This window comes from Ischnura elegans, chromosome 3 (assembly GCF_921293095.1).
Source record: "Ischnura elegans chromosome 3, ioIscEleg1.1, whole genome shotgun sequence".
Taxonomy (NCBI): domain Eukaryota; kingdom Metazoa; phylum Arthropoda; class Insecta; order Odonata; family Coenagrionidae; genus Ischnura; species Ischnura elegans.
The window spans coordinates 5,525,308-5,552,200 of record NC_060248.1 but is presented as its reverse complement, the minus strand read 5'-3'; the positions used below and the strand labels follow the sequence as shown (position 1 = coordinate 5,552,200).

General features: G+C 38.6%; 1 protein-coding gene across 2 annotated transcripts in view; it reads right to left on the bottom strand.

Moving 5' to 3' along the window:
- Positions 1 to 688: 688 nt before the first annotated feature.
- LOC124155368 (probable ATP-dependent RNA helicase DDX56) overlaps positions 689 to 26,893 on the bottom strand; it is a 32,435-nt gene continuing 6,230 nt past the window's right edge. For both annotated transcript variants that reach the window (XM_046529124.1, XM_046529125.1), the window contains exons 5-12: positions 24,838 to 25,028; positions 23,045 to 23,305; positions 22,259 to 22,432; positions 21,994 to 22,135; positions 20,060 to 20,160; positions 8,478 to 8,619; positions 4,947 to 5,177; positions 689 to 981 (exon numbers count right to left, since the gene is read on the bottom strand). In XM_046529124.1, the coding sequence (XP_046385080.1) occupies positions 922 to 981; positions 4,947 to 5,177; positions 8,478 to 8,619; positions 20,060 to 20,160; positions 21,994 to 22,135; positions 22,259 to 22,432; positions 23,045 to 23,305; positions 24,838 to 25,028 (1,302 nt within the window). In that variant the 3' untranslated portion in view covers positions 689 to 921. The remainder of the gene's footprint in view (positions 982 to 4,946; positions 5,178 to 8,477; positions 8,620 to 20,059; positions 20,161 to 21,993; positions 22,136 to 22,258; positions 22,433 to 23,044; positions 23,306 to 24,837; positions 25,029 to 26,893) is intronic.

The following is a 26,893-nucleotide window of genomic DNA, read 5'->3' as shown; positions in this document are numbered from 1 at the left end:
AACTAGTTTTGTTGACAAATTTTTCGCCGTAGTTCGTATAAACGAATGCCATTTGTTCCTAGGGACCGAGCCGAGGTTCGTAAATTCAAAAAATTTCGTATAATCGAAACTTCGTATAATCGAATAGCGCCATGTATTTAGCATAGGCTTTTCACCGGGACCGCAATATCACTTCGTAAAATCGAAAACTTCGTAAAATCCTGCTTCGTAAAATCAAGAGTTTACTGTATCTTTATGTAAAAAATTTAATTACAATAATTATCTTTTCAAACAAAGATGGGAAAAAATTCAAACATGCACACACCAAGTTATTTTCAAGGTAGGGATGGGTGGAGAAAAACCCAGCATCAGCATTAGTCTGCTCTTAATGAAAGGCCCGTAACATTCCACCCGACGGATGGAATATTGTGCTTGAAATGTCCTCCACACATCATACAAGTGGGTATCAGTCAGTCTCTGAAAATACTTTGCCACCACCAGGATTTGAACGCAAGCCCATGGGGTGGGAAGCCAACGTGATCCCATTGTGGTATGTATTCATTTTTGGCAAAATATGCAGCCACTAAGATACTTAATTTATCAAATAAAAATATGCTAAAATCCCCTAATGGTCAACTGTTTGTCGAATTGAGGTAAATAGACCCATAAGAGTAATTATTGTATTTATCCAATAAAGATATAGACTGTGTATTCAACATTATGTAGTGTATTTCCATTTAATTGAATACAATAGAAAAAATTTCAATCACAAAACATGCCAACACGCAATGGCAGCAGAGAATCTGTAGCGTTGCCATCAGTTAACTAGTCCATCTGTTCTCCTTGTGACCATGCACTATCACATGCATTATTCCCTGTAATAATGTGGCATGGCACGTTCCCCCCACAACACTTCACAATCAGATTCACTCAAGTTGATGATCACCTTTTCTTTTTCTTGCTCATCACATCCATTCGTAGCAGTGGGTTGGAGGAGAGTGCCTGGCCAAGAAAAGGAATATCAGTTAATTGAGGCCACAAAAATCATTTTTTCCTTAAATTCGTAGTTGAAAAAAATCACTGTCATTATTTTAAGAAATTCAACTTATACAAAGACGTTTACTTGGTCATTCCATACCAGTTGAACCATACCACATAACCCACTAACTTGGATTTTTAATGCAACCTCGTACAACTCATTACTTTATGCATTATTAGTTGCAAAAAGTTTATTTACTTTTCCAATACTTTGTATGTTACTACCTCCAAAATTTCTAAAATACCTATATCACATTTATATTATCCATTAATTAAAATGATTGTTCCATCATGAATACCCTAAAGAATTTCCTATAGTTACTTTTCAACTCTTTTCAGTAGAAATTGGAGCACAGTGTTCATTTGATGTGTTCTCCATGGGAATTCGGACAATCAAGGGATATCACTGGAATAAAAGTAAACATTAAACATTAAGAATATAATGAATACAGTTTCCTTGAATGAAAAAAAGGACTCTGTCATAAAACCATTTGGTGAAGGGGTACTTTCAACCAAGTGGAAAGGCCTTTTCTGATCCGAACATCATTAAGTTAGAGTTTATTTTAAGTGGGCTCAAACAGGGTGGATAAAAAAATCCTACCAAATGGTTTTTTTGCTTTATTATAGAAATACTTATGCCGGTGCTTTACAATGACAATATAAATGTATGCCTACAACATGTCTGTTAGTACCTATAAAAAAACTAAATACAGTTGGATCTGGATTTAACATCTTTGCATTAAATGTTTTTCCACATTTAGCATTTATTTTTTGGGGTCCCAATTCATTCTCAATGAGAGCAATGTAAAAATTATCCTTATTTAGTGTTCCAGCATTCCAGCGTTTTTCTGCATTTATGTTGTAAAAATTTTTCCTGCACCAGATTTTTTGCCCAATTTAATGTTTTTTCATGATGGTTCACGCAAAAGATTATCCAAATCTATGAATTCCTGCTCATCCGAATGTTAATTCTCATGAAATTTTAGCAAATAGAATCTACCGGGGAATGCTTCTTCATCTGCATTCTTCCACGAATGCGGCGATGGGATCTTCAACTCGCAAGCTAGATGATGTCTCTCATAATGTTTCGCTCCCCTTCTGATCCAAACACCAGGCACTTTTTGTATCAAATTCGGTCTAATGAAGCTAAGTCATGCCTAAATAACCTCCAACTACCTTATCTTTCACTTCTTGAACTCTAAGAGGAGGCCCAATATTACTAGCGCTACTATTACTACAATTTTTCAGATTAAATCCAGTTCTGTTGAAGATTAAACCGTTTCACTTCACAGAGTTTGGCTCATCATTAATCAAGGTCCAACCAAATTTTATCGAAAGCAGCGGAGAAACAGGGTGAGTCAAGGTGATCAGCGTGCCGCGTGAGCAACTTCTTCCAGCTCTTTTCAACCTACATGAGGCTGCGGATATATGACAACGAATCTGGTGCTACTATCGTGTTGAATCACCATCAACTTGTATGCATACTAAAATTAAGATTCTCCTTTTTTTGGATGACCTCAGAATCCAAAATGTGCACACAGGAGGCTTTTTAAAGGCTCATATCACCAAGGTACCAGAAAACATCAAGTTGGAAAGATTCCTGAAAACCTTCCGTTAAATGAATATTTGGTAGTTTAGAATTCCGGATTAGCCATCTTCTGCTGTCCCTTTATTTCACTGATCCTTATTGATGCCATGACGATTTTTCAAGTACCTATACCTATTCTTATTATATTAGATATTGTTACATCCTGACTTCATTTTTTCAATCGATTAAGTTCTCACACTTTTTTTTTTAATGCTTTGAGTCTATTCTTTTGGTCGATTCCATTTCTGGTCTATGCGTCCTCTTCATCCGTTTATTCACCTCTCTTGCGTGAGTCTCTGGAACTTCCCTTCGTGTCTTCCCTTCTCTGGAACTTCCCTTCATGTGTGGTGCTGATTGTGCTGATAGTGGGGAATGCAATTTTGATAGACGGTGAGTGTGTGTGTGCTTTTCTGAAATGAAAGCCACGCTATATCCGTACTATGCTGATTTTGCTGAGAGTGGGAAGAGCATTTTTGATTGCCGGTGCGTTTGCACTTTTCAGAAAAAAATGGCGCAAGAGTGGAAAGTTCTAGAATGCATGGAGGGGGGGGGGGGTGGTCGGATGCCGCGATGCTTTAAAAGCTGCACGCATCATTCACTCAAGGTCTTTTTCGTCAAGCGTTTTAGTACTCGTAGCGGGTGCCCAAAGGTCCGTGGAAGGGAAGCTCTACAATTGACTCGTAGAAGCCGAGGGAGGAGATCACTCTTGTGCAAGAATCAACAATCAAATACACTCCTTACGGCATGCGTATCTTTCATTTCTCACCAATACTGTCCCTCCAAGAGGACCACATTCGCAGCCCGGAAACCCTCAGCATCAGTCATGATCGCTAGTCTGACTCGCCCCTTGTTGAGCTGTCCACCAGAGGAGACCCAACAATATGTTAGAGTCACCCACATTCCACTTTTACAGAATAATATTTTTAAATTTCATTGAGACCACTGAGTAATGCATTACAATGGATAAAATATTAATTCCTGTGTGGGAATGTGTCTAAGTAGGGATGATCGGATCAGATACCTCAGATCCAAATATCCACCGATATTGCCCTTTATTGGATAAATCGGATCGTAAATCGCAGAAGACATCAGATCTATATCCAAAATTCAAAATTACAGCCCCAGCGAATGCAATGCACCATAAGAAAGGAAAGAGTTCCAATTCTCTCTTCGAATGCACCGTCGCACTGCAATGCTCACCTACTCATGAACACTCCACGGGGGAAAAATCATTCGCATGGCGAATGATTTTTTCTCTGTGGATTTTTCGCACAATTGTGCATTGCGGGTGACTCCATAAAAATTATCCCCACGGCTAGTCCTGGTATACTTGAATACTCATGAACAATTTTGTTTAAAATCTCTCGTAGGTTAATGCAACAAAATGACAGCCGTGAAAAATTTAAAGGCAATGTGCAACAGGCACACAGTGAGACTCTTCCAAGTAGATTGAACCATAATTGGGGGAATTTCAACATCATAAGATAATAACCACCTCAAAAGTAAGCAGGTTATAGAAAACCACCCTCGGGCCTCCATCAGACCGTGCTTATGATTTTTTTTTTTTCGTTTCCAAGTAAGTAAGTACGTAAACTCACACAGACCATAGATTATTGCCTTCGAATGGAAAAGGTAAACAATTACAGAGAAACAAAATACAGAGAAACAAAATACAGAGAAACTTTGATCTATCTTTCCCGCATCAATCGTTTTCCTTCATTCATCGTATGCCATTCCTGGTCCCAAATAAAGTTCTATTTATATTTTGAGTAATAAAATGGGAATTGGGATCAAATAGTCACACTTCTAACCTAATTAAAATCTTAAAGAGATTACCCCTTGGTGGCGGCTGGGAAACGTACGTCCTCACTTACCAGCCCACAAGTTCACTTCCCAACTGGCTGACCATACAGCACATGGATAAGTGCATGAAATGTGAGTATCCAACTTGCTTATTGTAAGAGGGATCTTTATAGTCCTAATTTTATGAGTGAAATGACAAGGATATTAAATATTATTGTTTAACCTCAACTTGCAAGTTACTGCTTGCAGAAATGCAAACTCTCAGACCTATCACAGAAAAAAGACTTCTCAATCGGCTGGATACATAACGGTGGTCAAAACACTTCACCAAGTACTTCGAACTGAAAGTGTCTCATAGATAGTAGGAGAAACAAACAATCGACGATGACACTGTGACACCTGAGAAATGCAGTCAACATTACAAATGAAAACTTCAAAATAAAGATATTGGATGCATGAGAAAGCATCAAAATTAAAGTCATCCCCTCGCATCTTCTGGTAAGATATGCCTAAGATAAGAGACTGGTGAGAGACTAACCTTGTAGCGCGCCTTGGCCTTGGAGTGCTGTGGTCCGTGGTCACTGCTGCGCTGTGGCCTCCCCCCTCCCTTCCTGCGCCTCCCCACCCCACCCCCTCCAACCAACTGACGTAGAGTGGGGGGCACAATATAGTCGGGCACGTCGGCCAATTGAGGCTGTATCTTGACGGTGTGAAGTGCCTTGTCGTGACGCAGCACCCTCAAGTCATTTGGATTGTCCTCAAAGTAGCTCTGAAATCAAAGTCATCAAATATGTAGTTGACAAAAATTGCAAGGTTTACCGCACAAACAAAATCAATATGATATTCCAATCTTTTTTACAGACTGTTCTCAAAAATTTCCAGGTTGTTTGATCAAATGTTTTTAATCGAATGAGTTATAAAAGAATTCCCAAAATCTTAATTCCCTGACAAAAATCTTTATTTCCCTAGAGTTTTCCACTCTTTGCTTTAGATCACTACGCAATATTTTCACTCAGCTGAGCCATTCACATCCAACTTCACCTATGTTTGCCAGGGAATACTTTCATATCACAATTCTTTCAAAGTCTGGTAGGAAAAGCTTGCTTTACCACTTAATTTTCTAATAACACAAGGCTGAGCTACGAGCAGAGGAATTTGCTTCAACAATGTCTTAGTAGTGAGAAAAAATGTTAATATGAATTTGGATTCAGAACACCTGGAGTTTGCGACATCCCATGTGGGAAAAAATTACAGATGAACCTTGATCTATCGTTCTTGCATTGATCGTTTTCCTTCATTCATCGTACGCCGTTTGGAATTATGGATACCAGAGTTTGCCACCTTATGCAACGAAAAACCTACGTTCAAAATAGATGAACAGTCATTTAATTTTGCATTTAGGTAAAAAAAAATTTACCATTTTTTTGGCAGGAGGCAAAGATTCTGTGTGCGCTGATCAGTCGCCTGGCGCACTTCTGCCGTGTCTGTGAGTTTGCCTGCTTTACCCTGAGATAACGTTCGGCGTACGCAGAGCATACTGCGGAGGGTGAAGCATGACCATATGACTGTGCCATGAAATTTTTTGACCTTTAGAGAAGACAACTAACCCATTCTTTTCTAATTAGCATACCGCCAGATGAGCTGATAAATTCGGATTGTTTGTAGGGAAAAACAAAATATTCTGAGAAGAAATACCTTTGTGAGTAACTCTGACAAATGAGACTTGTAGAATAACTTGTAAATTGTAACCTGATGTCCTGTTTTCGGAAAATAATGTTATATCAACTGCCGAGAAGCTCAGCTGCGAGTATGTCGAGTTTCACCAGATATGACCATCGTATTTTCCTATTATTTCCATGCTTAAATAAGGTTAGAAATACGTCTTGTTTCATCCCATTCTTCTTTTAATTATGTGCCTATTACTAATAATTCGATCTAATAAAAGTATAATACCAATTGCTGAAAATTATTGTAAGACACCTTTTGGGCTAATAGGTGATTCATGCAGCAGTTGACCGCCAGAAACTGGGAACTTTGAAGGAGGAAGGCTGAAAAAATTCAGTGGGCGAGAATCGGAGAGGCGCGAAACACTTTTCTATTGTCCTAGTGTAACTTGATATTTTCTTTCGAAGCTAAGATCATCATAATACGATCCCTGCGTGAGCTGGGACCTTCTGTTTGATTTTGGAGAAGAGGAAAGCGTCAGAGGGGGGAGGCGAGCGTTGAATGGAGGGGGATAGCAGATCTTGGGAAATGCGCTAATGTTACTATCCCACGGCACTCAGTTTCTCCCAATGTAAGTTCAATCTCCTGGGGAAGATTCAAACTAAATGTCTGTTGTCATAAGCCACATATAACACATCGTCTCATTTCCATTAAACGAGAGATGCAGGAAAACAATACTTCGGGGAACGATAGATGCGGGAAAAATTATATCGCCTTCATGGAACTATATTTGGGACCAGGAAGGGCGAACGATGAATGTGGGAAAATGATCAATGCGGGAACGATAGATCGGGGTTCCACTGTAAGAAAATTATGAAAATTACAAGAAATTGAAGTGAAGTTTGGATTATTCGTGTTTTCCAATTATTAGTGCCACCCCTTCCCATCATTAGCCTGGATAATCGACAGTGTGCAGTAATTACTTACAATGCTAAATTTCCCTTCCCCCACACGTTACATTCACCTCCTCCCTCTACCTGTATATATTCGAACATATACATATATTCCACTGTTCACCATCACTGTTCTACATTTTGTTTATGTGAGGATCAAACCCTCAACCGTGTTAAAAGGGAAATTTTTATTTTGAAAGCAGTGCACTTTGCTAGTCCAGGATTACCTTACCATCGCTCGTGCCTAAGTATTTTCTCCTGGAGTATAACCCAAGGAGTGAGTGAGGTTTGTACAAGTGTGCATGTTAATTAGTCTTATCTCCAGCCAGGCCCCTTGCAACCCTCTCAAAGTTTCCTTTGCGTTGATTGAATGCGTGTGTCTCAACCAACGTAAACTTAGCAACGTCCCTAGTAACCCTTGCTAAGTTTCCTTTGGGTTGAGTGAGTGCATGTGACAACTGAAGAAACCTTAGCAAGGCACCTTCAACCCTAGCAAAGGCTTCCTCCGAGTTGATTGAATAATTGCAAAAGGTTCCTGGTTTATAGGCTGGGGTCGGTCACTACTGCGAATTCTCCCTTCCCAGCAATCCAAAACACAGTATTTGTTTTGCACCTCTGATCCCTACATTACAGTCATTGCACACTATTTGTTTCACAATTGAGAGCTCACTATACCTGTTCCATCACAATTACTTGCAAAAATCCTGCAATTCCTGCTACATTGGCAACTTATTCAAGCATTACTGCATTAATCGTTTTCCAGCATTCATCGTTTTTAACGTCCATGCACTTCAAAATCATTAGATTGAGGTTACATTGTATCTCAGAAACCAGCAGTACATGAGAGACCTGAATAAAAATAGCACAGAAGGTGTGCAAGGTTGTTCCACCCAGAGAAATCTACCCTGGCTGAACATAGCTTCTCAGAAGACTACAACACTTCCTTTGATATCGCTCAAGTGGTCCTTAAGGCACATATGTATTGAAATCATCTCTTTAAAGAAGTCTTTGAGATCAGGCTTGAGTATATAATTAACTATAATCGTGACTCTGGGGTTATACTAAGCTCAAGTTTGGAATGGAAATAATTAATTGGAAAAACAATGTAAAGAAGGAGACAAGGCCCTCCAGAATGAGTGGATGTATAAGCGCAGGAGGGAAGACCTACAATTCATTACAGCCCTGAGGCAATGAAAGACTTTCCATCAAAACATCAGCCAAAAATTTCTTACTTGGCTAGAAATCCATGAATTACTTATTAATATAAGGCACAGAGAAAAGACGAAATCTATAGATATGTATATAAAAAAGTATTAAAATGGTTTAACATGATTAATAACAATAGATGCACATACACCCATACAAAGTAGCCAATACAATGGAAATTAAAGAAGCATTATATGTAATATGTAAAAGATTATGTACTGCCAGCCACACCAGTCTACACAAACCTTTAATTTTTCATTGTTGAAAATCTCCTGTTTGATTTCCTTGAGGCGGGCTTCTCTCACTGCTATTCTCGTGACGGCCCTCCATGCATCATTTGCGCGATACCGGAAGCCCTCCACTTCCTCCAGTTTGAACTGATACGCTCTGGTAAAACAAGGCCACACAAATCATTGAGAACACACACATTTCACACTCTATTTAATGCATGCTATAGAACAACTTCAGCACCAACTATGGCTTAGAAATTTTCACAATTTATAAATTTTACCTCACCTTGAGCAAGGGTTACGAAGAACATTCTATACATTTAAAACACCTATTATTCAACACTAGGTCTTCTAATTATGCCCAACAAAAGGAGCTTAATGTTAATAAAAAAGTTGCTAATTGAAAATTTTTAATGCATTCACAGTCAAACGTAAAATGTACATTAGTATTAGAAAGTATTTTGAAATTACAACTATTTTGAATAGAAAATACAATTGAATAATACAGTAGAATCCTGATTTAAGGTTTTTCAGGGGGGACAAAATTTAAAACACTAAATGCGGAAAAACACTAAATGAGGACCTGCCATTTTTTTCAGGTTTTAGGGTCTGTAATGATTGGAATGGCTTTTTATGAATAAAAAATATTATTTTAAGTAACTAAAAGGTGCTGAATGCAGCAAAAAATTCTTTAATGAAATGTTCTCTGCCCTATGAAGGTTGGATAATACTTTTCAGGAATCAGCTAAAAAAATGGGTAGTAAAAATAAGTAATGAGAAGATGACAATTGTTTTAATGAAATATTGTAAGAAAATTCTAATAAACATCAACTTAAAAGCATTCCCACACAGATTATTATTATGGACATTAGTGATTCCATTTTTATACATATTTCAGTGGTCTCGATGAAATTTAGAATTTTTTCTGTAAAAGTGACATGTAGGTGACAATAGCATTTCTAATATAATAAGAAAAGGTGTAAGTAGGTACTCGTAAAATCATGAGGAATGAGTGAAATAAAGGGACAGCAGAAGATCGCTAACCCCGAATTCTCAACTACCGAATATCTAGTAAAAGGGAGGTTTTCTGGAATTTTGCCAACTCAATGTTTTCTGTTGCCTCGGCGAAAAAAGGGATTTATGAGCCTTTAAAAAGCCTCCTATGCGAACATTTTGGATTTCGAGGTCATCCAAGAAAGTAGAATCTTATTTTAGTATGCGTACCAGTCGATGGTGATTCAACTTGATGATAACACCAGATTCGTTGTCATATATCCACGGCCTTATGCAGGTCGAATGGAGCCGGGAGAAGTTGCTTACGCAGCGCGCTGATCACCTTGACTCCGACTCCCCTTGTTTCTCGGCAGCTTTTAATAAAATTTGGTTGGACCTTGAATAACGATTAGCTAAACTCTGTTAAGTGAAAAGGTTTAATCTTCAACAGAACTGGATTTCATCCGAAAAATTGTCAGTGCCTCTGGAGTTTGGCAATTTCGTCAGGGTTATGATGTCGAAGTCAACCACCAAGGGATACCTGCCGGATTTTCGTATTTTTCCGCGCTCATCTATTCTACCGTGAGTACGCGGTGATTTTTTTTCCAGCATGAGCGATTTATTTTGAGTCATGGACCGTGATAGTTCGTCAAAACTCCGATTGTCATTCTCTTTTGACATTAATTAGCACCGGATAAATATTTTCGAATTGACAGCGATATCAACCAGCCGCATGTCGATAAATTGGCTCCGGGATATCTAAATTACGATGTAAAATAATGTTGTTCCGTAGGGAAAGAATGCTCTCACTCACGGTCATGACAGGGGAAACACTTCCTCTGTTCTTTCGCTGTTCCTCCGTGGAAACTGACCTTGGAATGGATTATAGATAGAATCTTCTAGTGAACTGCACAATTGATATTGGGCCTCCTCATTTGGTAAGAGAAAGTAGCCGACTGAAAACATATTGGGCTAATAATCGACTGCCCGTAGGTAGTAGAGTTGAAAGGGGCATGAGCCATCAATTGAAAACTAAACGAGAAAACCATTATTGTCGTGGCCCTCGGAGGATAACTCGTGTCATCAGTCGTCACGTAACATCGAAGTTGATCATTTCCGAACGTTGATAATAAATGTGGACTGCATATTGTTTAAATCAAAGTCGAGCCGGGCCAGTGGCATACCACTCACCGCTGCTGTTGTTCCTGTCGGGGGCGCGACATGGCTCCTTCTCCTGGGGTTGCTCATACGCTTGCGAAGTTCACTGGACGACTGCCTATTCACTCCCATTCTCGGAGTGACAAACCAAAAACAAAACCAAAACGAAAACCCGACAATTCGTGTCATCGCCAACAGGTGGCGAGGCTCGACTTTTTCTGGGAAATTCACAACCTAACAGAAGTCAAGTTCAAGAAGTGAAGGATAAGGTAGTTCGAGCTTATTAAGAGATGACTTTGCTCCATTAGATCCGATCTGATACAAAAAGTGCCTGGTGTTTGGATCAGAAGGGGAGCGAAACATTACGAGAAGACAAATCACCCAACTTGCGAGTTGAAGGTCGCAGCACTGCGCTCGCGGAAGAAAGCAGTTGAAGAAGCGTTCCCCAGTAGATTCTATCGACTCTTGGTAAACTTTCATGAGACAGTTCTTGTTGATGAGCATAAATTCAAAGATTTGGATGAACCGTCATGAAAAAACGTTAAATCGGGCAAAAAAATCTTGAGCGGGACAAATTTTTACGACCATAAATGCGGAAAAACACAAAATGCGGAAACACTACATACGGATAATTTTTACATTGTCCTAATAGGGAATGAATCGGGACCCAAAAAAATAAACGCTAACTGCGGAAAAACGTTAAATGCGAGGACATTAAATCCGGATCAGACTGTATTATGCCTATCTCTAACTACACTGCTCCATCAGTAACTATCTTTCTAACAATAAATGTGAGCTGGTGGATGAGCGGTGAGCCTGAAGAAGTGTCACACAGAAAAACATTATTTTTCCTCCAGCTAACCTTCAATGAATTATGAAGCTAAAAAAATATACAGTTGAGCCTATTTGTAAAACACCCACTTTTAATGTAATCTCCGACCACCATCTTGAGGGCATTATCAATATGAAGGAGCACTGTGGGGTGAGCAACTGCAGGCAATGCTCTCGTTAAATTGGAACAAATCAGTTTTGATGACAATGGCAGACCACACCCTCAAAATATCAAAATGAGAAAATCAGGCCATAGACCTGGTGGGAGACCCTAAAGCTATAACCACTCTACAAATTGAGTTTATGAACTTCTTTCCTGGAGAGTAAGACTGCAACTTCAGGCAAAGAGTTCTTGCCCAAAGTTTTCTCCTGACCCAAGTTTGTAACTGGGTAGAGAAAACTGTTTTTTCTCACCTCTCTATAGAAAACTTGCTCCGATGAGTAGTGTGAAAAATTTCGAAGGCGAATCTGATGTTGGGGCGGCAGCCAATGAAAATGCTTGTAGCAAAGACGTTCACCGGGAAAATAGCCCTTTGAAGAAAAGCTGTTTTCACTGCCTGCATCAAAGGTACTAAGTTTATTTTAGTAAGAACGTGTCCAAGACCATGGAATTGTTTGTAATCAATTGTATTCTAAAGAGAACTGCCATTGTAAATTTCTGAAGTTCCTCTCAACATAAATAGGTACAGTAGTGAGTTGTTTTAGTAAATTATTACATTACTCCAGATGAGACTCACAGGATGAGGGTAAATAAAAAGTACGTGATGATCATATGAATAAAATGAGTGAAAACTTCGCCTTTGCACATGTGCAATTTGAGGGCGTGCAGAGAAAGAAATGAGAGGAGTGGAACATTAATTTTTACTTTTAATTCAACTTTTAATTCACAAGATCCTGCGAAGATTATAGAGTTATAACGATCTCCATGGAGAGAGAGAAGAATATTAAATGTAGGATGAGGGAATTTCTTGTAAAAGAACAATGCCCTGAATCACAAAATGATACTTTTTGTGGCAGAAAAGCTGGCAAATTACTGTATAAGCACGTGTAAGAGGCGCACCTTTATTATTCCCAGAAATTGCAGCCAAAAATGGGAGTGCGTCTCTTACACAAACTTCTTACCATCCCCCCTCCCCTCCCCTTCACCTGACGCAAGTCCAAGGGGAACTGAGTGTCCCCTTGTGAGTGTGTTTTCAGCGTGAGTCCATCCTCTGAAACCCTAGGTCAAAAATTAGCTGCAGGCAGGGGAGTTTCTCCCCTAGTGAAATTTTTTAAATGCTCTGGTTTGCTTTCCTTACTTGTAAGCATCATGCCGTCATGTCGGTACCTCAGAGGTGAACATGGAAAAGATCACGCAGGGTTTCTTGCTCCTGAGGCCGAGCAAAATTTACTGCCACGAGTGGGCATCCCGTGGAATTTATACTGAAATAGTAATTGCAAATCAAACGCAGAGAAACGCATACTTTTGAAGGACAATACCTGGTTAATAGTCAACATCTGTCTTGCCGAGTAATTTCTATCATGCTAAGGACTTGGTTTTTCAAAAATCAACTTAAGACGCAAATGTGAGGATTATTGCAACTGAAAATTATATTGTTGTCAAAACCTGGGGTTTAATAAATACAAATGACTGTACAGGCGGTCCCCAACTTTCGTACACAATGCGTTCCCAAAAACTTGTACGAAAGTCGAATGTACGAAAGTCGAACCATTGACTTCCATACTATTTAGGGGTTACGTTCCAAAAGAGCGGAATATATGTACTAAAACCTTTTTTTTCACAGAATTCATTTAAATTGACTTAAAATTAATAATATGTTAATAAAACTCCTCAAATCATCTAATTTCTTTCGAAAATATGCAGAAAATGAAAATAAAAGTTTAAAAAACAAGAACGCCGTTGGCTATCGAGTGAAACTTCCTCTTGGCGTTTAATTTGACATTCCACTTATTACGTCCACTATAAATAAAAAGACATATCAAGAAGCATAACAAAATGGAGTTGTTGAACCCGCACTCTGGATACCTTTTAATTTTTATACCAAAATTCGACATTTGGCAGGTGACATATTCGTGATCGCCTATATTTCGCATGTTATTCAAAAAAGACAAAAGACAAACTGAATTCGGGTTATATTTCGTGCAATATCGTTGCTGAAGGTGTTACATGAATTAAACAGCACTCAAACGAAAAAAAAAACAATTAGAAAAAAGATCTTACCAGTTTTATTGAAAGCTATTTGATGATGTCTAGTCAACTTCTTTTGAAAAATATCTTCAATGAAGGCTTTCTTCTTCTTTTGATAAAGGAGCCTATAGCAGGCAGTCCCTCTCCCAAATAAATCACCTAGATTAGAGTCAACTACCAACAATTCCCTTCATTATATACGTTCGTATTGTTCGCATATACTGCCATTTGAAATAATTGCATGTTAAGATGCGCAATAAACACCGCGGGAATTTAAAAAAAATTACAGACCAACGTCCGAAAGTCCGAATTTAGCGTACGAAAGTCAAGTAAAAGGTGTCAATTTTGAATGTACGAAAGTGCGAATTGTACGAAAGTCGAGTGTACGAAAGTCGAGGACCGCCTGTACATTGTTGGACTAAATGGTGTATAGAAGAAATGAGAAATGCTTATAAGTGAAGAGCACTGAAGGAGAGGAAGATTGGGAGGAGCTCGCTCGCTCCCTCCATCTTTCGTCCGCAACCAAGGGCGAAGGAGAAAGGGAGGAAGTTCTTGCATCTGACTTCGTTGTCTTCATGGTGAAGGGGCGAAGGCACAGCAATGTTATATACGCAGTTTGAGTTGCCTGAAGTTTCCAGTCCATCTTGTCCTGTTTGAATGTGCTCATGCTACACTTGTTTCTTCTGAAATTGTGCCCTTTGGACTATTTTGAATATTAGTAGCCTTGTTGTAACTATAAATCTTTTGGTCAGTAAATTAGAGCTCAAAAAACTTAAATTCTGTCAGATATGCGTAGCGTTAAATTTCTTTCTTTTTTGAACCTCGTGCGTTTTATATAATTATTGAAAGCTATCGAGATATCTTTGGGCTCAGTAAATGACTCACCTAGCATTTGGCCTCCAGAAACTGGGTGATCGATCAAGGTCAGTTGGTGAGATGGGGATGGGATGAGACAAGTTTCGATTGTTCCCGCGTGACTTGATATTTTCCTTTGATGAGGCAAGTGATTTATGGTCCATGGGGTCTTGGAAAGGAAAGAAAACGTCATAGGCATGGGCTGATGGAGGGCCGGGGGTATTTTGTGAAATCTACAACGTGGTTATCTTCTAACGGTGCTGAGATTCCCCCGGATGTTGTCCAATCTCTTGGGAAGATCCACCCTATGTGCCCGTCGTGTTTTGATTTAAAATTTTCCATGGCTGCAATTCTATTGCAATACTCCTACGAGAGCTTAAAAAAAATGCATGTCAGTAGGACAAACATCGTAGTGCAACGGCGTATGCGAAGAGATGATTGGAACTCTTTCTACTCCCTCTAATGGGACGTTGCATTCACGAAAGCAATGCTTGAAAATTTCCGATTGAGATTCAATTTCTTCGACGAATTTGGATCCGAAGTACAATTAGGTGAAGGGCATTATTCGTGGATATTTGGATCTGAGGTATCCAATCCGACCGTCCCTAGTAAGCATCATAAGCTTAAGGCTACAAGTGAATACCTACTAATCTCCGAGCGCCATACATATCATGTAAATTTAGCTGAAAAACGGTGCGTGAATTATTAGTAATGAAAGTGGAAAATTTGATGACTGCTGAAAATCCGGGCTCAAGTCTGCTACACTGCGCGATAGGATAAAAAAATTTTTCTTTAGCTTCGATGCTCAAAATAGGGCATCTCTTACACATGCATTTTTAAGAAAAATTGATCATGTGGATACTTAAAATGTTTGTAATTTTATGTCAAACTCAGTGATGCAAATATTTTTTTTATCGAATGTATAATAAGCTCATTATCACATGCCAAAAATTGGGACTTCTTTTTTGAAATGTACCTCGTGCAGCGATTCTTTGCTTGCAAGGCTAAATTCAAGCCAGTAAATTATGCTTGTCACATATTGACAGGGTTGATAAAAATCATTGTTGATTTTTTTTATTTCAATCAGATTTTATTGATTTAAATATGATTTCATTGATTTGAATCGGATTTTATTGATTTAAATGAGATTTTTATGATTCTCCATTCATCAAAAATTCAGTTATTTGCAAAACTAACTAATTGGGCAGCATATTGGAGAATGATCATTTGCAGAAACAATAAGAGGCAACATACTCTAAACTTGATACAACATTTAGTCAATCAGGGGAGAGAACTATGGAAATGCGAATGGTATCAAATTAAAAATTACGCCAGCATAATACAAAATTCAGTAGTCATATTCTTGGGAGTATTTGAAATATTTAGTTTCAACAACGATTGATAAGTTGGAAAATGAAGTTGGCTGTCATGTCGGAAGTTTTTTCTCTGACAATGCAGCCAACATGAATAGAATGAGAAAAGCTTTGCTAGATGGTAAATCGGTATATATTATTGCATATGGCTGCTCGGCTCATATTCTTAATTTGCTAAGTAAATATCTTCATAGGAATAATGTATCAGAACATGTCACATTTGTTTATAAGTACTTCAGGAACAATCACTTTTATCATCACAATTTAAATTAGAAACTGGGAAAGCAGTGTCTAGTCATGTTATTCTCACAGAGGTTCGATGGAACACAATTGCAGATACTCTAGAGTGTAATGTAAAAAACTGGGCAACTTTGATGAAGATTTGTGAAGAAAAAAGGCTAAAATTAGAGATGTGCGAATAGTATCCGCGAATACTCGAATACCTCGAATACTAGAAAGTATTCGATATTCGAGATTTCGAATAGTTATGCGAAAAGTACCGCCTCGAATACCTCGAATACTTTGAATTTCGCGTCATACACTGTCGCACGCACGTCGTTGGTAGTGACTCGGAAAAATGTAGAGAACTGTAGTCATTTAGTGCTCGCAGCGCCGTTTTACGCAAGTTGACGAATTGCATCAAATTCGTGGATTTTAGCGGTGAAAAGTGTTCGACGAGGGGAACCGAAAATAGTCGGGTGAAAAAATCCGAAAATCCCCGATTCCCCCCACCAGGAGAAACTCAGTGCCGTGGGATAGCAACCTTAGGGCATTTCCCACGATCCTCTATCCCCCTCCATTCAGCACTCGCCTCAACCACTCTGACGCTTTCCTCTTCTCCGAAATCAAACAAAAGGTCCCAGCTCGCGCAGGGATCGCATTACGAAGACCCCTGCTTCGAAAAAAATATCGAGTTACGAGAACAATAAAAACATGTTTCACGCCCTCCCCCCTTTTCTCACCCACTGACCTTTTTCTGGCTACCTGCTTCGAAGTTCCCCATTTCTGGAGGTCAACTGCTGTGTGAGTACCGTGGGATACTTACATTAGCGCATTTCCCAACATCCGGTATCCCTCTCCATTTAGCACTAGCCCCCCCCCCCCTCTGAGGCTTTCCTCTTCTTCAAAATAAAAAAAAGGTCACAGCTTGCGCAGGGATCATATTACGAAGACCTTAGCTTCGAAAAAATACGCGAGAACAATAGAAACGTGTTTCGGGCCCTCCCTTTCCTCCCCCACTGACCTTTTTTTTCCTACCAGCTTCGAAGTTCCCCATTTCTTTGGAGGTCAACCGCTGCATGAGTCATCTATTAGCACAAAGGGTGTCTAAGAATGACTTTCGTCAATTGATGTTACACCTTTATTGAATTGAAATATTAGTAATGTGCGCGTAATTTCAAAAAGAATAAGACCAAACACGACGTATTTCTGAGTTTATTTAAGCATTTTACGCAAAGAAATAAATGTCAAAACACGACGGAGACTTAGCATTCTGGCGAAACTCGATATGAGCAGCAGAGCTTCTCGGAAGTTGATGCGGTATTTTTTTCGGAAAACATATATCAAGTTACAATTTATGAGTGGTGCTATAAATCTTTATTGTTACAGTCACAGACAAAAGGATATTTTCTCAGAATATTTGGTTTCTCCCTGATAGCAATTCCAATTCATCTTCTTATCTCGTGAGAACTCCCAAAGATGGACTGAAAATAATTGAAGAAAATCCGGTGGAAAAGAGTTTGTATTTTGCAAAATGCCTCTGATTGTCAGCTAGCACTTGGCAGCAGGAGTGGGGGTAAAGCGATGTTAGTTGAATTAATTATATGCCCAATTGTTTCCATAAAATTAAATTATTCATTAATCAGCTAAATTCCTGTTTGAATCATTTTAAGGAAATCAAAATTACTCCCCAAAATCTTGTGTTGCCTGCTGCATAGGCAACCGAGTCAAACATTCCAGCATTCATCATTTAGTATTCGAGGTATTCGAAATTCGAGTTATTCGAATATTCGAGCTATGATTTAATATTCGAATTCGAGAAATCTGCTATTCGACCCATCTCTAGCTAAAATAGATAAGCTGGTTCAAATGAAAGTATCGAACATAGGCATCAAATGCAACATAGAAGACTTACTTTCCGTAATGAAGCCCATTGCCATAGCTTTAGACAAAGTTCAACGAGACAGCTGTACTATAGGGATGTGCATTGGAGTATGGAAAGAACTCCATGACAACCTGGCGAAGCAGAAAGTAAATTCCAATGTATTGTTAAAACTGAATGAAAGATATCGCTAAGCTATATGACTCCTGCGCACTACTTGGCTTATCTTTTAGATCCAAAGCAAAATAACTATAGCTTAACTGAAAAGGAAAAGAATTTGTCCATGGATTTTGCTGAGGAAGTATATGCAGGAAAGGGATTTATTCCAATAATAGTTGAATACTTGGCCAGGAGTGATCCATTTCAAAAATATATGTTTTTAGATGAGGTTATCAATAACAATAACGTATCAGCATTGCAGTGGTGGTGGTCCCAGGAGAATACCATGAATAAAAACCAAGGAAATTCTATCGTAAGAATAATTGAACAGCTTTTCATCTGCCCAGCATCATCAGCTGGAGTGGAAAGAGTCTTTTCCACTTTTAACTGAGTTCATTCAAAATCGCGGAATAAATTAGGACACAATAAAGAAGCTGCAAAATTAGTTTTCTTATACAAGCACTTAAATGATAGCCATCCAATGTAGGTGTCCTCATTCATTATTTACAGTGTTGATAGCAATAGTATATGATAATTACATGGTTTTCTTTCGTGTATATATGAACTTCTCAATATAAAAACACTTGTTAACCGTGACTGGTGAGTGATATGAGGTATTTATTAATATGTAATACCACTCACTTTGTCTGTAATTGGCTAAATCATTATTATGCATGACAACTTGTATTTGCTCTTCATGATGTAAAATATGCAAATTTGTTTTAAATTTTTTGTTTAATCTAATTATAGAATGTTGTCTTCTTCCTTTAATGTGCCTTCATTCATGTGACATAGTGCACTGCCTTCCACTTGTAATTAGCAGAAAAAACATAATTTTTTCCTTGATCCCACATGTACTTTGACCTGACAGACCGACTACTCACTTCTAACATTAAAAATTGGCGTGGGTCATGGAATTTTTCTAAGAATTAAATGTGGCTCAATTTATTATCTGTCAATTTTACTGATGATTTTCTTTGTGCTAATTGTATTTTCTATTAAAAAACTGAAACGTAAGATTTTTTAAAATGTTCATGTTACATGCATTCCTACAGTATCATTTCTATTTAAGAGCCACCATTGTGCTGATAACTGTCGATTCTTTGTATTAATTAAGAAATAAAAATCAAAATTGTACACTTACATCTTCCTTTTCTTGACTCTCTAAAAATCAAACATATAGATCACATTATGATTTAAATCACCTGATTTTTAAAAATAAAAATCAAGTGATTTAAATCAATCAACCCTGCATATTGAATTCTTCATTTCGTATCAATTACAATCTCATCAAAGTTAAAAATTAAGAGTATATTTCAAATGAACCTTGAATAAATGCTTGCAAAATAACTTAAACCAAGTATGGTCATAATTATGAAAAAGCCACAGAAGACACCAGACAAGAGATTGTCTTAGATTGTAATTCCACACAAGGAAAACATTTACATTAAATATTGCCTGAGGCAGGAGTAAATTAGTCACAGGAGAAGCAGTATGCACAGCTAATACCTTTGATGTGATGTAATGCATAACACCATCAATGCGTAATGAATCCTGACCTATTTTTACCCAAACTCCATTGGCCCTGGACAAGTGAAAGTGAGTGGCATGATCTTTATGAAAGCAATATCTCACCTCCCTGGTGGCAAATGCATCCACCTTGCAACACATGAATACAACCTCCCATACACAAAACCACTGGCTCATGAAGTTTAAAAATATGGTTTTCTTTGACGTTTTAAATTTAAGGCTCTCTAATGTATCAACCAATTTCTTGCATTTCGATGAACAGAAGGACCAAGCTTTGTTTGAAGGCACAGCCACAGGAATCACCTGATAATCGAGGACGTTCCACCGAGAGCAAATCCTTGCACTTCCCTAGCACTATGCAAATTGTCAACACTTTGGTGAAGGGGAGAGGGTGACATTCATTACTCACTTGAGCGCCATGCTTTCGTCTCCCGTCATTTGCCTCAGGTGCTCCTCCACCTCAGCCATCAAGGGACGCTCGCCAATGTTCACAAAAGACAGTGCAGTGCCCTGCAACCAATTATAACTCACTCAGTCATTCAAGACCAACAGTCGATTTGAAAGGGTGAGGGTACAGCTCAGCCTGCACAAGCCCACAGGCATTGATACATTGAGGGTAGGGTTCCTTTCCCTTGGCCACCTCACACTTCTAAAGGATTTTGATTTGTCCAAAGGCTTTGCTTGCATTTCAACCCACGATCACCAGCCAAGGACTCTTAAGACACTAAGAGTTTATGCACTTCTACATGAAGCAACAGAAACTTTAAACATGTAAGCATACATATTGTAATTCTTGCATAGGGCATCCAACTATTCCTATGCATATGCCGTGGATGGAGTTAGCATGAAGGTACAGGCAGTCCTCGACTTACGTACAATTCACACTTTCGCACGTTCCCAATTCACACCTTTTACTTGACTTTGACTGGCACATTCCCTCATGAATTTAGTTCAAGCCCATTCCTTACGATTCAGTGCTTCCAGGACGAAAGGCAGCCAGCCAGCCTCCCTCGTGGACAGATAGCAAGGTAATTTTGTGAAAACTTAATGCACAGAATCGTCAAATCCTCGTTACATTTGGCAATGAAGGAGCCATTTCGCCCTTAATATCGGCTCGCGTGTAAAGTACGTATTACAGCATCTGTGATATCCTTAATACACCTCCTCACCTAGTCGTTGACAACCGCAGTATTTCCGCGACCTTTCCCCCCCTCCAAAATGTAACATTGTCTCAAAGAGAAAAAATATTTATTCAATGATTGAGTGACTTGATTCACTTCCTTCCTCGTGTTTCCAAACTGTTGATTTGAAAAGTGGTGGCACGAGTTCACATATTTAACGGCAAGAACGTTGAAATTTGAGCAATTTTAAGGACTTGCAGCATTTTCTTGGTATGATTAAATTATGTACGGTTTTACTGGGAGTGTAAGAAATACCCCACGCAAACTTCTTCATATGTTAAACTATGAAGTATTGTTGACGCGATGTTTACGAGTATGCATGTAAGTAGGGAAATTGTTCAGCCACAATATTTTTACTGGATATCTACTTCTCCTCGATTCCTACCATAAGTTTTTTAGGCAAAATGTTTCCCTCCGAAGCTGCACTATAATTTAAGATTTCACACTGATGCACCACAGTCAGAAGCATTGATTTTTTTGCTATTTTCACAGGAATAACTAGTTTTGTTGACTAATATTTTGCCATAGTTCGTATAAACGAATGCCCTTTGCTCCTGGGGACTGAGCCCAAAGCCCGTGTTTTCTAAAAAAATGTATATTATCCAAACTCCATATTATCGAAAAACGGCATGTATTTACCATAGGCTATTCGACGGGACCACAATTTCACTTCGTATAATCGAAAACTTTGTAACATCCTAGTTCGTATAATCGAGAGTTTACTGTATTATAGCATACCCATGGAACGTAAGAGGAACCAAAATTTTTGTGCAAATGAGAGGGGATACGACTTTTGAAAAAATTTAGTTTGCATTATACTTCAAAGGAAGAGACAGTAAATCAGAATTAATGCTGACGTCGCTTATGGGTTGATAAATTTTATTGAGTTTACAAGTATTTTCCCCAAATATTTAGTTCACACCGTGAATTTACGCTATTCAGCATTATCTAAAACCTATCATTGTAAAGCTGTGAAAAAAAATGTATTAAAGGTCTAGCAAAATGTTAAACAAAAATCTAAAATCTAACTTGTGGTCACACCAAAGTCAAAAGTAAATGGTTAAAGTAGACTGAAAATAAATCCAATCTCAACAGAAAAACCTTCCAATCCACAAGGGTCATTGCTAGTCGTTAGCTCTCATTATGCATTAGGTCTCATTACCTGGTTGTTGCCACGAGCAGTGCGCCCGGCTCGATGCACATACGAGCACACATCCTTTGGGAAATCAAAGTTGATAACATTGGACACAAATTGGAAATCAATCCCACGAGCCACTCCCGACTCTCGATCCTTCTTGCGTTTGCTGCAACACAAAGCCCAAAATGAGAGCATCGGATCTTGGATAGTCACTAACAATGGTGAGACCAATAATCAACAATCAAAATATACATTAAGTAGCGTTGAACATCATTAACGGAGGGCCTACCTGCCAGATGTTCCAGGCATTTTAGGGTCATCCAATGCTTTCTCATCAGAAGCTATGATGATGTCGTAAAGACCTTGATTGAACTGGTGCACCGAGTGGCACCGCACAGATGAAGGCAGCTCCGAATTCAACACACAGGTTGGTATTTTGAACTGCTCTAGAAAGAGCTTCAATCTGCCAAAGATAAAGTAATACTAAATTTTGATTTTGCCGATGGCTCTTACAGTGTCATAGTTTAATCAAAATTTAAGGAGAGGACATAACAGACAAATACAAAGACATTAGTGCAAAGATACATTTTACACACAGACTAACAAGGCACAAATCTTACATGAATCAGTAGTGCAACGATAATACAATCAATTAATGTTAGGTATACGTGGACTAGCCATGTGCAGTGATAACTTTATGGGAGTCACCCACAATGCACAAATTCAGCAAAAAAACCACAGAGAAATAACACAGGCCAACGATGCAAAAACTTTTTTTACTGAAAATACCTTAATTGTATGTTTTTAGGTTGCTGAGAAAACAGAAATTTTCAAAGTATTTTGAACAAGAGGGTGGTTAGGTGTACTGCTCAGACATTCCCGGTCTAATGAATGAGTTTGAAATTGAGTAAAAAAAAGAAGACTGGAGGCTGTTTATTGATTCATCCAAAACTAGTTTGAAGGCTGCTTTGCTACACAAAGGTAAAATGTATGCTTCTGTACCTGTCGTTCATTCTGTACATATGAAAGAGATCTACAAATATCTAGAAATGCAGAAGACTAGGTTAAAACTCACTTATAACACCTGTCCACTGTGCTCACAAATACGATTGTCTTGCCTCGAACAAGCCGCAACTTGAGTAGGACGTAGAGGATGGCAGCCTTGTCGTTTTCCTCCGCAGCCAGATGGTAATGCGCAAGCTGAGAGGGTGGTGCCACCTCTGGCTCCTCCAATTTCAACACAACGGGATTGCGCAGAGTGAGGCGCTTGAGTTTGTTGACGTCCTGCGAGAGGGTGGCACTCGCCAGAATAGCTTGGTAAACTTTCGGAAGGTGTCTGCAAGCAAATAACACAAACATGTGGCTAGACAAAACAATGAAAAGACTCCTCTCCTTTTAGCCGTCCAAATCATATTGTTCACCAGATTCTTTATTATGTCGGCTATTGCGATTGGACGTGAAAAAATTAAGGGGCTCTTAATTTTATGTTGCTAACGGCTTCCGGGTGCAGCTGCGTGTTGCGCTTTGTCGTGCAAGCTTTCGCGACCGTTGCAGGACGCATCGTCAGGTGATGAATGAAATTACGGAAATTGGTGGTCAATTAATATACTTGTCCAACCTCCCCCATCCACCGGAGTAGAGGGGGAGGAGGGCGGAGCTGACGTCAGCACAACTCTCACCCCTGTCCTTGAGCGGCGAGCGGACTCTTCTTATCTAGCGAATAACCTTGTTGGTAACATATTCGCCGTCTTCTCTTTCGGAAAATCGTTTACCACATCTGACTGAGTTTAACGCTCCACTCTGTTGAAATTTTGGGGGCATTTTTCAATTTCAATAGCCTCCTGAATTAGTCGTCGATGATAGAATTTTCTTGGGCTAACACCTGCGTCTCGTCTTAATTTTATGGTTTTCAATCCAGCACCAACTTATCAAGGCACTTGCACAATCATATTACACCCAGGTGATGACATCCAGCCGAGTAGGTGGGTCATCTTGTTTCAATAACTCTTCCCATTCCCACAGGAGCCTAGCTTACTTTGATGTTGTTGTTTACTGTAAGCATTTTTTCCCTCAATTAGCAGTTATGCCTATGAAATGAGTGGATAACCTAAAAATGCCATGATGTTACCAACTCCTTAGAAGTGGCTGGCCACTTACGCTTTTCGTTATTTTTTTGTTACACGAACAGAGGAAGAATGACTGTGACGCTGAAAGAGGAATAATTTTCGAGAGAACGGTTGAATGAGGAATACTGTAATTGAGAACATTGATTAGATTCAAGATTAGTAGATATTCTCTATTGAATTTTTGATAAATACCTCAAACAAAATAGTTAAATTGAAGGACAAAGTGATAAATGCACAATTCTAATCTCCACACAGGCGATAAGAAATCAAATAGTTCAGCATTGCTGAATTTGGAACAGGTGGCCATTGGCATGCCATGCATAGTTCATGATAACCCTTTGTGAAGCTTGGTCCATTTCTGGCCCGCCCATGGCTATTTCCCTTTCTCCAACAGATGCCTCCCTGTGATCCTATAAATGAGGCTCCCCTCACCAAAATATGAGATTTGAGCACAGAACTTTGGAAGCAAATACCTCGATTACTTAGAATAATGAAATTAGAATTAATGCCTATGTCATCATACATTCCCATGCAACAAAATTTCAATAAAATCATTCTTTATGAACGTTCCTTGATAGTGATTCTCAATAACAGGTTCTTTTCACAGAAAAGGATTATAAAGAACAGCCCGACCCACCTACACCACTTACCAAATTATTTCTCATAAGAAAGGCTTTTGAGTTTTACAAGTACTAATTATAATTTCAGCCAAACAGCAAACTCCATTAACTATAACACTTACGAGAGAACTTCTTTCAGATCATTTTCATATCCAAAGGAAAACACAAGGTCTGCTTCATCTATGACTAAAATCTCCAAAGAATTCTTAAGCGACAGGTTTTTAGCCTTCAGGTGAGCCAGGACTCGGGAAGGTGTGCCAATAACAATGTCTGGAAGTTCCATGAGGAGAGGTCTCTGACAAGCCATTTCCACCTGGAAGCATATTACAAATCCATAGCATATACAGAGTAATAGAATAGATATTCATTACACAGAATTAACTTAAAGACTAACATCTTCTCCACATCGTTTCAAATAAATCAGCTCGTACATCACAAACCAGTTTCATCACCTGCCATCCTGAGATTAATGTACACTATCATTATTATGAAGTTCACAGGACCAAAAAATTAGATATTTACATAATCAAACTTCGTAGGATGGGTGCTTTTTAGAAACAATGATAAAAATATGTTGAATTTTTTATGAAGTAATAGTAGAATACTTCCTACTTTTACACAATTTATGGATTAAGCTAAGGATTTGATTGTAATAATAAATTAAGAATTATTCAAGGCATGCTGCTATGGTTAGCAATCAAATAATGCTCAGTGATATGCCATGAAATGCATTCAAGTGAGCGATGAGAAAATCACTCACTGGATCATTCTAAGCCCATTTTATTTTGAAGGCCATTCGATCCTGAGACAATCGTAATGCCCACTCAGCTGACCAGTAAAATACCTTAAATGTACTCATGACCGGATTTACCGTAGGCAAAATTGGCATGAGCCCAGGGGCATCACAGTTCAAGGGGTGCCTTCTGTCACCTCGTGCCAGAGGCTATGCCTTATCATAAAAATCGGGGAGGGGGTGGGGGCTCAAATGAGGAGGGGCGCTCAATGGAGAGGTGCCCGTGGCGCAATTTTGGGTAAATCCGGCCCTGAATATTCAGCTGGCTGAGAAGAAGTCCATACCTTAACGGAGATGCGAAGTGTACTTAGACAAGGGAAGAAGCAGGGGCACTGGATACCATGGCACAATAACTGAACCACAGCAGACTCCCCTTTATCCGGCTGCGGTTTAACCCGGCGGTAGTCGCGCCCATTTTCCGAACATAAACGTGGGGTGTCTCTGACACCCCAAAAGATTTTCTTCAATTTCTTTCAAATAGTATATATTATTTAAAAATTTCACATCTCGACGTATCCTTTGTTTATTTAGGAATGGCTATACTATATATTTCAAACCATAAATTCATTTTTTATTTTTTTCAGAAAATATTTTTGAAAACCCTATTTTCCAGTAGGCAGTCCCAGTTCTTCCGGAAAAATTGCCAATTTTTTTTTTCAGCCAAAGAACAAAGATGAAATGTTGAGATATAAATACATGGCAAATACTTTTATAAGCATCAATCACTGAATCTCATCATATTTTCAGCGTCGACCTCTATTTGCCTTACGTAAATACTAATAAATGTACTAAATTAATTTACTTATCGATATTGAATCGATTTCCCAAAATGTATTATTGAGGAAAGATTTACGATGATATTACGGTCACTTATAAATATTAAAATACTCCTGTCACAAATTATATACAGCTTTGGAAAGGTAAACTAACAAATATGTAGTCCTCAACAGAAGTTCAATTTTGGGCTATTGAAAAGTTTTAATGAATCTAAAGAATGTAGAAAATAAATCATGTAAACTATTTATATTCTTCTAATCACTTCTCAAAATTTTCAGCAAATGTGTACCACACATTAGTTTCTAACACAGTTCAAAGTATATTTTTGTTTTTATATCTGTTGGAAAAAAACTCATCTTCTTTTTTATTTTTTTCTCCTCATCCTTTTCTCAGGCTCATTTTACGCATATTCTTCCATTTTTCAAGTCTCTAGAGATCGTGTTCAATATCGATCTAATTTTACTGTATGGAAAAGTTAACGATCGGGTTATCTCACGAAGAAAACTTCTTTGCAATGTGATAGTGAATTGGAATACCTAGGTATAACAAATGCACTGATGTCAGCAGTGTTTGGCAAATGAAAGAAAATGGCTATGGACCATCTCCTG